Source organism: Pongo abelii, chromosome 3, assembly GCF_028885655.2.
Source record: "Pongo abelii isolate AG06213 chromosome 3, NHGRI_mPonAbe1-v2.0_pri, whole genome shotgun sequence".
Classification (NCBI taxonomy): Eukaryota; Metazoa; Chordata; class Mammalia; order Primates; family Hominidae; genus Pongo; species Pongo abelii.
This window is the reverse complement of record NC_071988.2, coordinates 146,934,295-146,950,509: the sequence shown is the minus strand read 5'-3', so window position 1 is coordinate 146,950,509 and position 16,215 is coordinate 146,934,295. Positions and strand designations below refer to the sequence as shown.

The 16,215-nt window shown below is 34.1% G+C and overlaps 1 protein-coding gene across 3 annotated transcripts in view; it reads right to left on the bottom strand.

Annotated features, from left to right (window-relative positions):
- The window catches only part of FAT4 (FAT atypical cadherin 4), a 183,091-nt gene that overhangs the window by 100,779 nt on the left and 66,097 nt on the right, over positions 1 to 16,215 (bottom strand). For all 3 annotated transcript variants that reach the window (XM_024246169.2, XM_054554467.1, XM_063723654.1), the window contains one exon: positions 332 to 463. In XM_024246169.2, the coding sequence (XP_024101937.2) occupies positions 332 to 463 (132 nt within the window). The remainder of the gene's footprint in view (positions 1 to 331; positions 464 to 16,215) is intronic.

The following is a 16,215-nucleotide window of genomic DNA, read 5'->3' as shown; positions in this document are numbered from 1 at the left end:
CTATAAGATAGCAAAGGGGAATAATAATGGCATAAAATAGAGATACGTCTTAAGATATTTTTATTATTAAAGAAAAAAAATAATTTGGCTAAGTAACCTAAAGTGCAAGCAGCAAGTGAGTTGTGGATTGCTGATCAGAGGAAAATTACCTCTTGATAGTAATCTCTTTTCTAACATTTTTATGTTACATTTCAAGAATTAATGTTCTTTGGAAAGGAGCACACAGGCTTAACCTTAATTATTGGGTAATAAAAGTAGTCAACATATCCTAGAAATTTGATAAATCACTGCACTACTAAGTTTCACAAATTCAGAGACATGCTTGAGCTACCTCATCAGCATCCATGGCTGTCAGCTGCATAATCTTAGAGCCATCTCCAATGTTCTCCTCTACAGTGAGATCCAGCATGTCCGTTGGAAATACTGGTGGATTGTCATTGATATCCTGAAGTGTTATTTCTACCTACAAAGAAAAAGGAAACAATGTGTGAATGACTCCCACGTGTCTGCAAGATACCAATTAAAATGACTACCAGGAATCCATGCAATCAAGACTGCCAAAATGAATCAGAACCTTTGCATCTAACATCCAAACAACAGAAACTACCCCTAGGGAAAAGTTGTGAAATCTTTACAGGAAAACATAAAGTCAAAATAAAAATCGTCTGCCTTGTTGATAAGTAACTGATTTTAAATAGTGGCCATGGAGTTTATACTAGAAAAGGTCCACTGATTAAGTGTCATTTTAATCCCCAGATTTGCACATCACTATGGAACTGCCAAGGCTCAGCACTGTCTGCTATTCAACCATTAAATGCTGCCTGACATACAGAGGAGGTGGTGTAAAATTTCTTGCTGAAATGTTTACATATTGGCAACTAATGTCTGGGGGAAATAAAGAAGTTCACATGTTGTTTTAAGAATCACTCAGAATTTCCCCCTTTAAAGTCCACGCTCAACCTTTAATGGGAAGAAAAATACATCTTTTCTTTCTATTTCCACTCGTATCAGCACTATTTGTGACTAAAGCTAAGCCATCATTTCTTTCAGATGTCATGTGGATATAGGTTGCAAATATTAATAGCTTTGTTTAAAAGATCCTAGCCAGAGTTATTTGTTTGTTTCCTCACCTAAGAAAAAATGTTTAGAAGAAAAGATTTGTGAAGTATAAGATAATAACTTCAAACTCTGTATTTTCTCTTTTGAGTTAGATGCTAATAGCTCAAGTTCTGGTAAGAAAAGGGGAAAGACAGCTGCTAATAAAACTGAAATCTTCCCAGTTGGATCACAAAATTAAGTCATGGAGAAAAACCCACCCATCCATTTAGCTAGGATATAACCAGGGCATGTTTGTCATTGGATAAAATGTCATCTTTTATAGTTATGCTGTAAAAACTCCATCAGTGATGAGTGATAAGGATGAATCTGAAGGAAGTGGGGAGAGCAAAATAATTCTGATTTCTCCTTTCCCAGGAAGAATGGAAGCTGTAGGAAGGGGAGAGGCAATAAGTAGGACTGTCATCATTCTCTGAAAAGGAATGAATGGGAAATATACGAGAGCGAGACAAATAAATAAATGAGCAATTGATAAAAATAGAAAACCCCAGAAAACAATATATAAAATTAAGTACTAAATAACTCTTATACCTCTAGCTCCAACTTTTAGTAGAAGAGTGGATAATAAAACAAATGGTTCAAATGAGTCCAGAGAATGGTGAAGACAGGCAAGTCTCAGCAGTTAGAAATCTGACACTTCTGATTTTGGCTAGCAACAACCATTCTCGACACCATTTCCTTTAAGGAAATGCCCACAATAACTACAACTGCAGCCTGGAAGATGCATTTCCAACTTCCTTGCAGGGTTGTAAATATCATGGGTTTTAGAATTAGAGAGACCAGACTTCAAATTCCTGTCTGACACTTATTAGCTAGATGAACTCGGGCACTTAATTTCTCTTAGCCTCAGTCCATCCTTTTAAAATCAGTAAAATAATATGTGTCCTAGAGTATTTTGTGAAGACTAAATCCTGATGATATAGGTAAAGAAAATGCTTAACACAGTTTCTGGCACAGAGTGAAGTATTCTATAAAAAGTCAAGATCTTGGTTTTCAAGCTGTTAGGACAGATCTGGAAGCTTCTTAGAGCCAGAGAAAGGCTTTGAGAAAAGGTATTTTAAAAATCAGAATTCTAGTCCCACATACAGGTTCAACTGGCACATACTGAATGTACACTGAGTTTTCATGTGGGAAAGGCTTTGAAATACACACACACATACATATTATATATATATATATACACACACATATACATATATGTAATTAATGTTCTTCAGAAATTACTAAATATCTTCACTTTATACATGTAAATTTTTTGTATATATATGCATAGTCCTTAAAACAAGAAAAAATGACAAATAAAAGGTAACTGAATGCATCATAATTCAACTCTGAACTTTTAGATTCACAGAATTTTAAAAAATTCTAAATTGTCTTTCATCTGTAATCTTATGACTTTATTGGGAAAGCAACATGCCACCCTTGTGCTTGCTAGGGGTGTGTGTGTGTGTGTGCACGCGTGCTCGCATGCATGCGTGTGCATGTATGATTTTGTAAATGTCTTTGTGAAAAAATGTACTTGTGTTTATGTAAGTATGTGTGAGTGTGTGTAAATGTGTGCATTTAAGTGTGTATGTGCAGGGAAGAACACTAAATTGAGTGTAAGGAAGGTCTAGATTGACACCAATTAAATATGACCATCAAAGGCACATCAGGAAACAGAGTCACACGCTGGAAACAAGTTGAGTATACCTAAAAGATGTCTCAGTGTAACTGGTGGGTCCATGAATTTAGCAAGCCAATTCTATATTTTAATAGTTTTAATAAAATAACTAATAAACATACCTGACATTGTTTTAGGTTATATGTGTGTGTATATACATACACACCTACACACACATATATACATACAAAAACCTCAGCAGAGCCCTATGACCTAAGAACTTTATCTCCCATTGGATAGATGAGTTAATGAAAGTCCAGTGGTAAGGAACTACCTAGTGTCACAGAGCTAATCAGTCAGTAAAGAAAACTTACACGCTCTCATGCATGTGTGTTCAAAAAACATAATGAATCATGTTTTTAAAATATATGCTACAGCTATACAAATATATTTTCATAAATGTGCATTTCATTCACATCTGGAATCTGGATCACTTACATAAGAACTAACTATTAATCAATCTCTCTCTGTCAAAATTTTTTAAAAAACTAAACTAGGGGATCACTACATAGTGCTCTAGAAGTCTTTGATCCCAGATGCTCTGTGAGATTTTGGTCATTTCAGATACGGAAAAGTCTTTCTTTTTGCTTTAGTAGAGATAGTAAATTTAGTTAAATATCATTGAGTTCAAAACTACACCTTTTTGAATGAATCTGTATAGACCAGTTGTATATACAGATCTAGACCATTTCATCATCATTATACTCTGATATGTGCAAAGTTTATATTTTTAGTAAGAATTCCATAGGTCATTTATCTAATAAATCAGGCTATCCTCTTTCCCAAAATTAATGTCAACTTGCCATTCTAAAAGTGAATAACGGCCAAGCACGGTGGCTCACATCTGTAATCCCAACACTTTGGGAGGCCTAGGCAGGGGAATCACCTGAGGTCAGGATGAGCCTGAGTTCAAGACCAGCCTGGCCAACATGACAAAACCCCGTCACTACTGAAAATACAAAAATTAGCTGGGCGTGGTGGCGTGCATCTGTAATCCCAGCTATTCAGGAGGCTGAGACAGGAGAATCGCTTGAACCCAGGAGGCAGAGGTGGCAGTGAGCCAAGATGGCGCCACTGCACTCCAGCCTCAGTGACAGAGTGAGACTCTGTCTCAAAAAAGAATAAAAAACGAAAAGTGAATAACTTCATATTCCATTTCTTGAAAATCTAGATATTTTTCCTTAATTGCCCATTCCCTTTTCTCTACTCCACAGTTCCTTAGATATAACTGAAAAGCTTTCAGCATGGCTTGACAAAGTTCTCTCAGTAGCCTGGGGTTTTAATTATCTAGGAGAGAAGATCTGAACTCATTAGCATAGATAAGTGTTATCCTGCCATCTCTTCACTTATCCAGATCCTTAGTGCCATGGTTCTATCTACCAAGAATTGCAAGATTCTGAACCCATTTACATGTGATGTGGTCACCAAATCTAACATTTATTCATTGAATATTTTAGAATCTGTCACATAACAAGCATGTGTTAGTCACCAAAATATATAAAAGAAAATAAGACATGTCACCATCCCTTGTAGAAAATAGGTGATGTACTTTAATAGCAATATTTACAAACAGAAGCAGTCATCCCTGGGAAAATACACTGTTGACATCTTGAGTCCAGAAGTTTGTCTTTAAATTGCTTACTTGTTGCCATTGGTGTTACTATTTATCTTGATGATTCTAAATCCTAACATGTGCTTGGTTCACTCTCAGATCTGACACCAACCATTACTATACCTTCTTTAGACTAAGGTTTGGTGTAATTTATTTTAAAATGTTATATAAAACACAACAATTGAACATTAGAAGTTTAGAGAAAAAAGCAGGCAACAATAACTACATTTTTATAATTCTTAAAACCCTTTTATTTCTATACAATTTAGATCACTTTAAATAATGAAGACAGTGGTTATTAGTGGTTTAGCTTAAAATTCCGAGATCTTAAAAGTCTACAATATTATTTCTAAACTAAAAAAGCATATGTTGTAAAAATTAAAGGACAAACCCAATACTACTACATAGTTAAGCTTTCAGTGTCAGCATTGCCCCTCTTAGTGTTTTACATTTATCTTTACATTTGTTTAGACTGAAGGTAAAATTTCATTCAAATAAACATTTTGCAAAAACACAAATCACATTTCAAACTCAGAAGTTTCTCTTCATGAGTGGCTACATTTTGAATAAAAACAAAACAAAATCTGGCTATAGCTTTTGTAATTGAAGTTCAGAACAACTTAAGGTATCAATTCTGAAAGTTTGTAAAAACTGACCTTTAAAGATGAAAGACTCATGACCCTGTTAAGATAAGGCACTTTCATGTTTTCTGCATGCCTACCAAATGTTGACCTTTGTGCTTAGATATTTGGTCCTTTAAAAATGTGTGTGGTTTCACCTGCTACAATTAGAAGAAATGTAGTTGGTAGATCTGTGCTTGACTTACAATAAATACCTCAGTTGCAGCTAATGGTTGAGCCAAGGTATCACCCACTGCCACTACCATTGTTACCATTTAGGTAGCTTCACAAGAATGACTTTCTTGACTGAGTCACCTGAGCCCTGAGCAGTGAAACTCTGGTAAATGAAATAATTTTATTTAGAGACAAACACGTGACTGAGATTAAAGGAGCTAATAACCAATTAGTTCACAAATGGTCTGTCTTTTGGTGATTTTATAAAAGTAAAATTTAAGTTAGAAATATGCCTTTAAATATTGTTACCAAATTACTTTATGCTGAAGGAATAAAATCCCTGGTATTCAGCTTGCTGAAGAGTCAAATGGATATTTTAAAACTAAAAAATATTTCTGTGGGAATAGTGCATAAAATAATATAATGCTTTTCTCTTTTTTTTATAATATGCAGCCTATCATTTTATTTTGCTTTACATCAAGAATGTTATTATACATGGGGATTAATTTTTTAACTGTTTCAGCATACAACCACATAACTAAGGAACAATCATTACCTAACAATAGCTAATATCAAACCATTATATATTTGTGGATCTAATGATAAAACATGCTATTTCCCTGATTTAAATTGATATTATGAAAGTAGAAGATTATATTCAAGGTAAAGGAAATGACTAAAATAGCAAAGTCCATTATGAGCTCATTCCCCAGTTAATAAACTGATAATTGCATAGTGTTTGCCACCTCAACCACAATTCTAAACACATTCTTAAATGCATATCCTCTCTGCAGCTTAAATCAAATGTTTCTTAATGAACGGGATGAAAAAATCTAAACATATTTTAATTCACAACCTTCCTGCAATCTACATAAAATGGTTCTCAAATGAAGAAAAACAATCTTTTGTTTTCTTTTGGGAGACTGTAGGATTTGCAGTACACTGAAAATTCAGAAATCCATTCATTTGCAAGTCAACATATTAATACTTTTTGTAGGAATCTTAAATATCATCAAGTCCATTTCCGTTCCATTTCTGTTATTTTACAGAGAGTCAAAATTAAGGCACTGAAATGTCAAGTGATTTATCTAAGAAAAACAATGTTAAGCCTCCTACTCGAGGGCATTGATTTTTCCAGAGTTGTGGAGAGAGCCAGGGCTGTGAAGCAAGCTGGATGATGTGCCTAAGACACAATACCTCTGATCTTTGCACAGAGAGAATGATCTTTCATATAAGATATGCATTTTATGTCAACAAGAAAATAATTTCTGATGAAAATAATATTTGATGGGCTACTTTAAAAAACATTTTATTCACTTCTTGCCTAATTTTAGGTTCTTTTATATTTATATTAAGATAAAATAAGCTGTGAGTTTGTCTTATCAATGCCACTGGAAAACTATTAGACGTTCAGCAGAAAGACAATAGGTATGTATTACAACTGAAGAAACTATAGTTAAATTCTCTGTAAATATCAGTGAAAGTGATTACTATTAAAATGTATACAAAAAGCTGTTTCTTTTTCTTAAAAGATGCAACATATAAATACCCATTTTCAGAATGGTTTACATTTAAATAGTTGGCAGGGTAGACAGAAAGTATACAAACTATAAAATAATAAGACCTGATGCATCAAGGCAAATAGTGCTTAATTTTTTGTTTGGTTTAGTGGCAAAAATAATTATTTACTTTATTGACTTTTTGGATTTGTGGAACTGACACTCCAAAATTAATTGTCTCATGTAATATTGTCACTTAAACCACATAAATTATGACAAACTTTGCACTAAAAATAATGTTTAGAGTTCACAAGTGTTATCTCTAAAGATATTAAGATAATGCCATCAAGATTGCTTTTAAATACAAGCAATTAACTGTTTTGTCAGAAATATTTATTTAAATAATAGTATTTTGTAGCTCTGATTTAAGTTTGTGTATTACCAACATAGGTAATTGCAAATATCTTCAGGATACTGAAGATCATTTATATTACTTAAATTAGAGACTTCTATATTCTGAGATTCCAAGAGCAATAATGTGTCCTGCTCACTCTAACAACTTATCCATGTCTAGCATGTAAATTCTCCTCTAGAGATATTTCTGTTTTTAAGCAAATCCAGGTCATTTTTACATTTTTATTAAAGTCCCATATTCAGCAAATGTAATAATAACATAGGCACTCTACTGGCATATAAAGATGTATTAATCAAAGTTATCCACTATTACAATGATATTTTAAAGCAGTTCAATCCTACTGATTTCCTAGTTTTTGTGTGGGAACATGCTATCATATATAATTTTTATGTTATGAAATCATATTTTATGATAATTCAATAACTACTCATAATAATGACTTACTATTTTTTTCTTTTAAAACAAAACATTTCTTCTAAAAAACAAAAACAGGATACATGTGCAGAATGTGTAGATTTGTTGCATAGGTATACATGTGCCATGGTGGTTTGCTGCACTGATTGACCCAACCTCTAACTTCCCTCCCCTTGCCTCCCACTGCCCCCAACAAGCCTTGGTGTGTGTTGTTCCCTTCTCTGTGTCCATGTGTTCTCATTGTTCAACTCCCACTTATGAGTAAGAACATGTAGTATATGGTTTTCTGTTCCTGTATTAGTTTGCTGAGGATGACAGCTTCCAGCTTCATCCATTTCCCTGCAAAGGACATGATCTCATTCCTTTTTATGGCTGCATAGTATTCCATGGTGTATATGTACCACATTTTCTTTGTCCAGTCTATCATTGATGGGCATTTGGGTTGGATCCATTTCTTTGCTATTGTAAATAGAGCTGCAGTAAACATACATGTGCATGTGTCTTTATAATAGAATGATTTATATTCCTTTGGGTATATACCCAGTAATGGGATTGCTGGGTCAAATGGTATTTCTGTTTCTAGATCCTTGAGGAATTGCCATTGTCTTCTACAATGGTCGAAGTTATTTACATTACCCTCAACAGTGTAAAAGTGTTCTTATTTCTCCACAGCCTCACCAGCATCTACTGTTTCCTGACTTTTTAATAATTGCCATTCTGACTGGCATGAGATGGTATCTCAATGTGGTTTTGATTTGCATTTCTCTGATTATCAGTGATGTTGAGCTTTTTCTCATATGTTTGTTGGCCACATAAATGTATTCTTTTGAAAAGTAAATCATGACTTAAAATTTCAAAAACTTCAGAAAAAATATCTTTAATATGTTTTGTTCAAATATCTCCCACTTAGGAGACTGGAATAAAAGGTCCTACACATTGCCCGTCTCTGCTTCAAAAGCTGCTACACGAAACACCATGAAAGGCACGTGTAAACCTGGAAGAATAACTGAGCTCATTCAAATGTGTATTGCCCTTAATAGGTAATTATGATGTCATCTCAATAACATTTTGCTAAATGATGCCTCAGTTTATGTTGTGTAGGTACTACTGAAATTAAGCAAGGAAAAAGTCTAATCTTACACTCAAAACAATTTTTATTCACCAGAGTGAAACAAGATGCTGGAAGCCTACCATTTACTTTTCTGTATGGAATGTCAAGTGAGGAGTTGAAATTGAAAGCAAATTAACCAAATTGAAACCCACACCAATATCAGTACAACCATCACGCCTCAGCTGTCGCTTCCTTTGGCCCTGAAAAGGAAAACTCCACCTTTCCTGCCTGAGATGAGTGTAGAGTGTGGAATATGAGTTTGCCCACAATGCAGTGAGAGGCTCATTGCTGGGGAACAGCTCAGTATGACTGCATCAGGGTGATGTGTAAAGAAACACTCTATGACCTGACCTTAAACATGAGAATCAAGTATAGAGTTAAATTTAGTAATTAGGAACAAAAAAAAATCAACTCCTAATTGTACTATAGTTTATGGGTTTAGGCTCTAAATACTTCCATTTCTTAACAACAATAAAGAGCTGTATTGCCACGAAAGGATGGTGCCAGAGTCTGCATATTTCCTTTAAGTTTGTTCTTCATTTTTTTCCCTATTTTGGGTGACCACTGGGAATTCTACTGCCATAAGTCTGGGTGAAATGTTTCACGACATCCAGAACACTTCATCATGTAGCAGAGCCAAAATCTATTATGGTTTGCAAGTGACTCATATTTCAGTTATGAGAACACCCTAACAAAGAACGGTTTGCATTTAAATGTTCTAAATGTCAGGAATGTAATGTTTGGACTGTGTAGGTATGCAAGGCCTGATCTCTATGAACAAGGTTTTAAGTATTTATTTGTTTGTGATGTATAATCAACTTTGTTCAAACTTGTGGTAACTCTAATAATAGTTTACTATCTCATCTTGATGGTATTACTGAAAGTTTGAAATTGCAATGTGAAAAAATGGGAGAAATCAAACTTTGGAGGAAAGACCTACCATCTCATTCTATGAAAGACTGGCCAGAGCTATGTGGGACTTATTAAGGAAAACTGATAGGACCAGTACCATCTGCATGAATGAATCATAACTACTAGAAAACACAAGTCTGTTGCAGGCCCAAACTCTACTTAAGTTTCAGAAATTATCGTAAAGTAAGTGTATGCATTTGGTGCATTTTTTTCTTTAGAACTAGAAGAAAAAAATGAATAAGCATTACATTTTACTAGAAAATGAGTATTTAAATATTATCATGCATACTAAAGGCCATTTTATTACATTGTTTCACAGGAAACACTTTAGTACAAGAAACATGATATAATGGTAATATTTGATGAAGTAACATACAATATGGGAATTGGAATACTTCTGTTTTTAAGATTATAGGCTATTAAGCATTTTGTCATGTAAAAGTTTATACCTTAAATTTAAATAATATTATATCTATTTAGATATCTGAGCATTTACTTCACATAAAAATATCTAAGTATCCAGGAATATTAGGAATGAAAGAAGCATACACGTTTTAGATTCCCTTTAGTTTCATTTTTTAAGGAAAGTAAAATTAATCATAATGAGTTTTAAAACTGAATGTACTTCTCATATAAGCTACATGTATATAACTGTGACCAATTATATTTCTCAAACAAAAATAATTACATTAATCTCTCACCACTAAAACTCTTCTAACAGTCAGCAGCACATGTTCCTGGGATTTTGATGCATTTCTTACTAAGAAGAAATATGTATGAATAACAGGCAGGCTTGGAGAGTAGCCAGGAGTGACAAGAATGGCTAGAAGCGTGGGTAACACATAGTTAACTCCATTCTTAAAACAAAATGCTTTCCATAACTCACTAAATGTGTGGTGACATAATAAAAAGCTAGTTTTGTTGTGCTTTCAATATTGTTCAAGTTAGAACCAAATAAGGATTTATTTTAAGGCAAAGGCAACCATGTGTAACCACTTCAATTTTTCCTGAAATCAATACTGCATAATTTCTGCATTTTAACAAATTCTTAAAGATGCTCAAAAGTAAATGCAGAATAAAAGATCAAGTTAAAATATGTGTGGTTGCATAAGAAACTTATGGAAATTTTTATACTATTCTTTAAAACAAATACCCTACAAAAGCATCCTGTAGTATATTTTTCAATAGATGTTAATCTGAATGTGGTAGACACATATCAAAGGGAAATTTTAGCATAAAACAAACAAACAAAAAATGCCACTAAATTTTTTCTTCTCTTTTTTACCTAATGTGTACTGGATGCTATGAAATAAAGAAGGCTTCTATTCAAACTACTGAAAAATAAAGAAGTGGTTTGATTTCTATTAAAGGTACAAGCTATGGTAGACTGAATTATTGGTCCCGATACCCCTCCCCATAAACAACTTTGCAGTCCCTCCCACTAAAGGTGAGATTTCTCTCCTTGCCTTTTTTGGGCTTTTTCATAATATTTGAATTGGACAATGGGCTATTTATAAAAATAGCACAAGAAGGGGCTTAAAATACACTTATTCTTTTTTACCTCTGCCTTGGTCACTAGAACAGTATGTTTCTGCTAGCCCACTACTACCAGAAAGACTACAGATACTGAGTAGAGGAATCTCAGCTGAAAGGTTTTTAGACTGAAGCCAAGCTTCCTAGTTGAGTCTAGCCTAGAGAAGCCCGATTGCAGTTATCCAGCAATGTGTGAGGATAAACGTGAATCTTTGTAGGCCTTTGAGATTTTTGTGGCTCTTTATTATGCAACATTATTCTGGCAGTAGCTAACAGATACAAAAGCCAAAACAATGAATTCATTAACTGGTTATTTTACTTTGTTTTCATGTTCTAAATAATTACTGGTCTAACTTGAGCAGCACAAAGAAGAGTAAAAAGCTAATGTATATTGACCTGTGGTATGGCTTGTACTGGGAGTTTTATTTCTCTGAAGCTATTAATACCTTTTCCTACCCTATATAGCTACACATTCTCACTTACTTGCCATACTGCTATCCGTCAGGGGCAACTCAAAATAAGACATATCAAGTTCTTCCTCCCCCTCCAACAATCCAAAGATTAGAGGAGTGGTGGGAATACATGATCCAAGAGGAACGAATCATAGATTGGGGAGAGTTCATCAGATTGTGTTTTTTTAGGAATAGAAAATTTAAACAAACAAAAACAAAACAAAAACACAAAGAACACTGCAAGAACAAAATAATGGCACAAGTACAATCAGAAACAATGCAGCCTCCACGATAACATGGTCGCCATCTTTAGTGGTTTTCTAGAACCCACACGAGACTTGGCTATAGTTCTTTTATGGAATGATTGCAATGTCAAAATAATCCCTCTTCCTCATTTCACATTTGCATAGTAGTCTTCACCTTTGCAGACATTTCTATTATTTGATGCAAAAGACACAAACTTTTGACTCATAGCTATGATATTCTATTTCAGTTGGTTATTAGTCTATAACAGCGGTCTCCAACCCCTGGGCACAGACCAGTACTGGTTTGTGGCCTGTTAGGAACCCGGCGCATAGCAGGAGATGAGGGGCAGGCGAGTGAGCATTACTGCCTGAGCTCTGCCTCCTGTCAGATCAGCTGTGGCATTAGATTCTCAAAGAAGGGTGGACCCTATTGTGAACTGTGCATGTGAAGGATCTAGGTTGCACACTCTTTATGAAAATCTAATGCCTGATGGCCTGAGGTGGAACACTTTCATCCCAAAACCACCCTCCCACCCAGTATGTGGAAAAATGTCTTTCACCAAACTGGTCCCTGGTACCAAAAAGTTTGGGGACCGCTGGTCTATAATATTTATATGTCCTTATATCTTTTAAACAGCTATCTTAAACTATAAAATTAAAGTCTCTTTCTAGAGTCTTGTGTTCTATTTTTACTTCAAAACAATAACAAATTTAATTTATATGAAACAGCTTTAGCTCACTAATAAACAGTAATGAATAAAATTTTATGTGATATAAATTGTAAAGTATATGTTCTAAAGAAATTCAACTTATCAAAATCAATTTGTTGGAAGTGCATTGTTCTTTAATTCTATTTAGAAATCCTATTTTTCTAAACTCAGGGCCGGGTGCAGTGGCTCACACCTATAATCCCAGCAGTTTGGGAGGCCAAGGCAGGTAGGTGGATTACTTGAGGTCAGGAGTTTGAGACCAGCCAGGCCAACATGATGAAACCCCGTCTCTACTAAAAATACAAAAATTAGCCAGGCGTGCGCCTGTAATCCCAGCTACTCAGGAGGCTGAGGCAGGAGAATCACTTGAACCCCAGAGGCGGAGGTTGCAGTGAGCCGAGATGGTGCCACTGCACTCAAGCCTGGGCAACAGAGTGAGAATCCACCTCAAAAAAATCAAAACAAAACAAAACAAAACTCAGAAAGCCTGCTTCTTTTCTAAGATTCAAACAGTGAAACATTTAGATCAGTTTCTAATATAATGCCTAGGGTACAGAAGGCATTTGATGTACATTTATTCAATGATGTAAAAACCAGTTTGTTCATTGCACTAGTACATTTTATTGTTACACACACACGCAAATTAAGAAGTAGGTGAACCACCAACTATTACAATTACATTGAGTAATGAAAGTCCTAAGAATTATCTCCTGATGATCATCAGAGTTAAAACTAATTAACAGAAGGAAAAATTTTTTAATATGAAAAATAAAGAAATAAATGACAAAATAAATTTTCTTTAATAAGATGTTTCAGCATAAAAGGCTATTTGTTTTCTATTTTTCATTGTCAAAACCAAAGTACCAACATTTTTAGTGGAATAAGAGTATGACGAAAAGCTGGACAAAATGCTGAATATATTTTTAAAAAATTGATTTTTAAGAAGTCTGAAATACTATGGAAATGTAGAAAGAAAATAATGTGCAAAATCAGATAAAACATCTGTACACTTATGAAAGATTGGAAATTAGACTCCAGAGTAATGGAAAAAGCCATCAATTATAAATACTGACTACAACTAACAATCTCCACGAAATAATATGGTTTGATGATCTTTTTCTAATACTCTCTCACTCTCCTTCAATTTATGACTATATAACTATGATTATCTATAATTTCAAAGTATCCTATGACATCAAAGGATACTTTGATTTTAGTTTTCAAATAAAGGTATGTTCTATGGAAAAAAACTGGAAAAATAAAACAGATGGCACTTCATCTCTCATTCTGCTTTTTCCAAGATAAAATAAGGCAATTAACTACTTAATATTATCATTGAAACATGCCTTTAAATTTGCACACTAAAATTTAATTTAAGGAATCAATATCTGAATTTTGTGTGAGGATGACCAAGAAGTTTCTGAAATTGGCAGGGCTCAGTGGCTCATGCCTGTAATCCCAGCACTTTGGGAGGCCAAGGCAGGTAGATCACCTGAGGTCAGGAATTTGAGACCAGCCTGGCCAACATGGTGAAACCCCATCTCTACTAAATATACAAAAAATTAGCCAGGTGTGGTGGCAGGAGCCTGTAGTTCCAGCTACTCAGGAGGCTGGGGCAAAAGAATCGCTTGAACCTGGGAAGCAGAGGTTGCAGTGAGCAGAGATCATGCCATTGCACTCCAGCCTGGGCATCAAGAGCAAAACTCCATCTCAAAAAATATATATATACATATATATATATGTTTCTAAAATTAATTATTCAAAGATCAAATATTGTCATTCCTTAGTAAAAATTATTTTGTTACTGAGTAGTGTTAAATTTACTTATTGAAAAGGAGTATCAAAAAAATCCATTAATGAATCCAACAAACATTCATTGATATCTTACTAGAGCTCAGGCCCTTTGCTTGTTGCTTAGGACACAAAATACCCAGGTGTTCACATTTACTGTCTAGTAGAAGCACAGTCACGTAAACCAAAATTACACTACATGTTGCTGTAAGTAAAAAATTACAGAGAGTCTAAAGGAAAAGCACAAGTGATAAAAGACTGGAAATTTAGACTTCATCACAATTTAAAACTTTTTTGCTTTGAAGGACATTATTAAGTGAAAGAAAACCTCACAGAATGGGAGACAACATTTGCAAAATCATATATCTGAAAGGGACTTATATCCAAAATATATAAAAAACTAATACAATTCAATAATAAAAATAAATAACCCAATTTAAAATGGGAAAAGAATTTGAATATACAATCCTCCAAAGAAAATGTAAGAATAGTTAAAAAACACATAAAAAGATGTTAAATTCATTAGTCAATTGAGATATGAAAATTAAAAATACAATAAAATATGTCACACATAAAAATGGCTATATTAAAAACAACAGATAATAACAAGTGTTGGTGGGTACATAAAAAAATCAAAACACTCATATGTTGTTGGTGAGAATATAAGATGGTGCAACCACTTTAGAAAATACTTTGGCAGTTCCTCAATATGTTAAATATAGCTATCACATGACTTGTAATTCCAGTCGTAGGAATTCTACCATAGAGAAATGAAACACGTTTGCACAAAAACTTGTACACAAATGTTCAGAGCAGCATTATTTATAATATTCAAAAGGTGAAAACAATCCAAATGTCCATCAGCTGATGCATGAATACACAAAATGTGATATATTCACACAACGGAATCATATTCAGCAGTAAAAAGAAATAAAGTCATATTAGTATAGTTTATAGTATCCCTCTTATGCTCAATGAAATATGTCAGTCTGATAGGGCAGTGACAATGATAGACTTTTTCATTCTGGTTATTCCAATAATTTTGTCACATTTTGCTTAATAAAAAGGATTTCCATGGATTTATTTTAATGATCATAATAGGCTTTTTTATTTAAAGAGGTACCTCTTAAGAGTGGAAATGAGAAGCTGAACTGATTGAGCTTTCAGTCCCTTGTAAATCTCAGAGTCTAGAATTTCATGATATGGTTTAACATCACATACTGGAAAACCATGTTTCATTGTACTTGCCTTTATCATGCTTCACAGATATTTGCATATTGTTACAAATTAGAAGTTTGTGACATCCCTGCATTGAGCAAGTTTCTATCAGCATCATTTTTTCCAGTAGCATGTGCTCCCTTTGTGTCTCTGTGTCACATTTTGGTAATTCTTACAATATATCAAACTTTTTCATTATTAAGGTGATCTATGATCAGCAATTACTGAGGTTACTATTTTCTTGGGAGAATTACAAGCTGCACCCATATAAGACAGTGAACTGGATGGATAAATATTGTGTGTGTTCAGAGTCCTCTACTGGCCAGCCATTCTTCCATTTCTCACCTTCTCCTAGGGCCTCCCTATTCCTGAGAACAACAATATGGAAATAAGGCCTGAAGCACAATATTGAAATAACCCTCCAACGGCCTCTAAGTGTTCATGTGAAAGGAGTAGCTGCACATCTCTTATTTTAAATCAAAAGCTATAAATAATTAAGCTTAGTGAAGTAGATAAGTTGAAAGCCAAGATAAATCAAAAGCTAGGTCTCTTGTGCCAAATAGCTAGCCAAGTTGTAAATGCAAAGGAAATGATACTGAAGGAAATTAAAAGTGCTGCTCCAGAGAACACACAAAAGATAAGAAAACAAAACAGCCTTATTGCTGACTTGAAGAAAACTAACCACAACATTCCCTTAAAGCAAAGCCTAATATGGAGCAAGACCCTAACT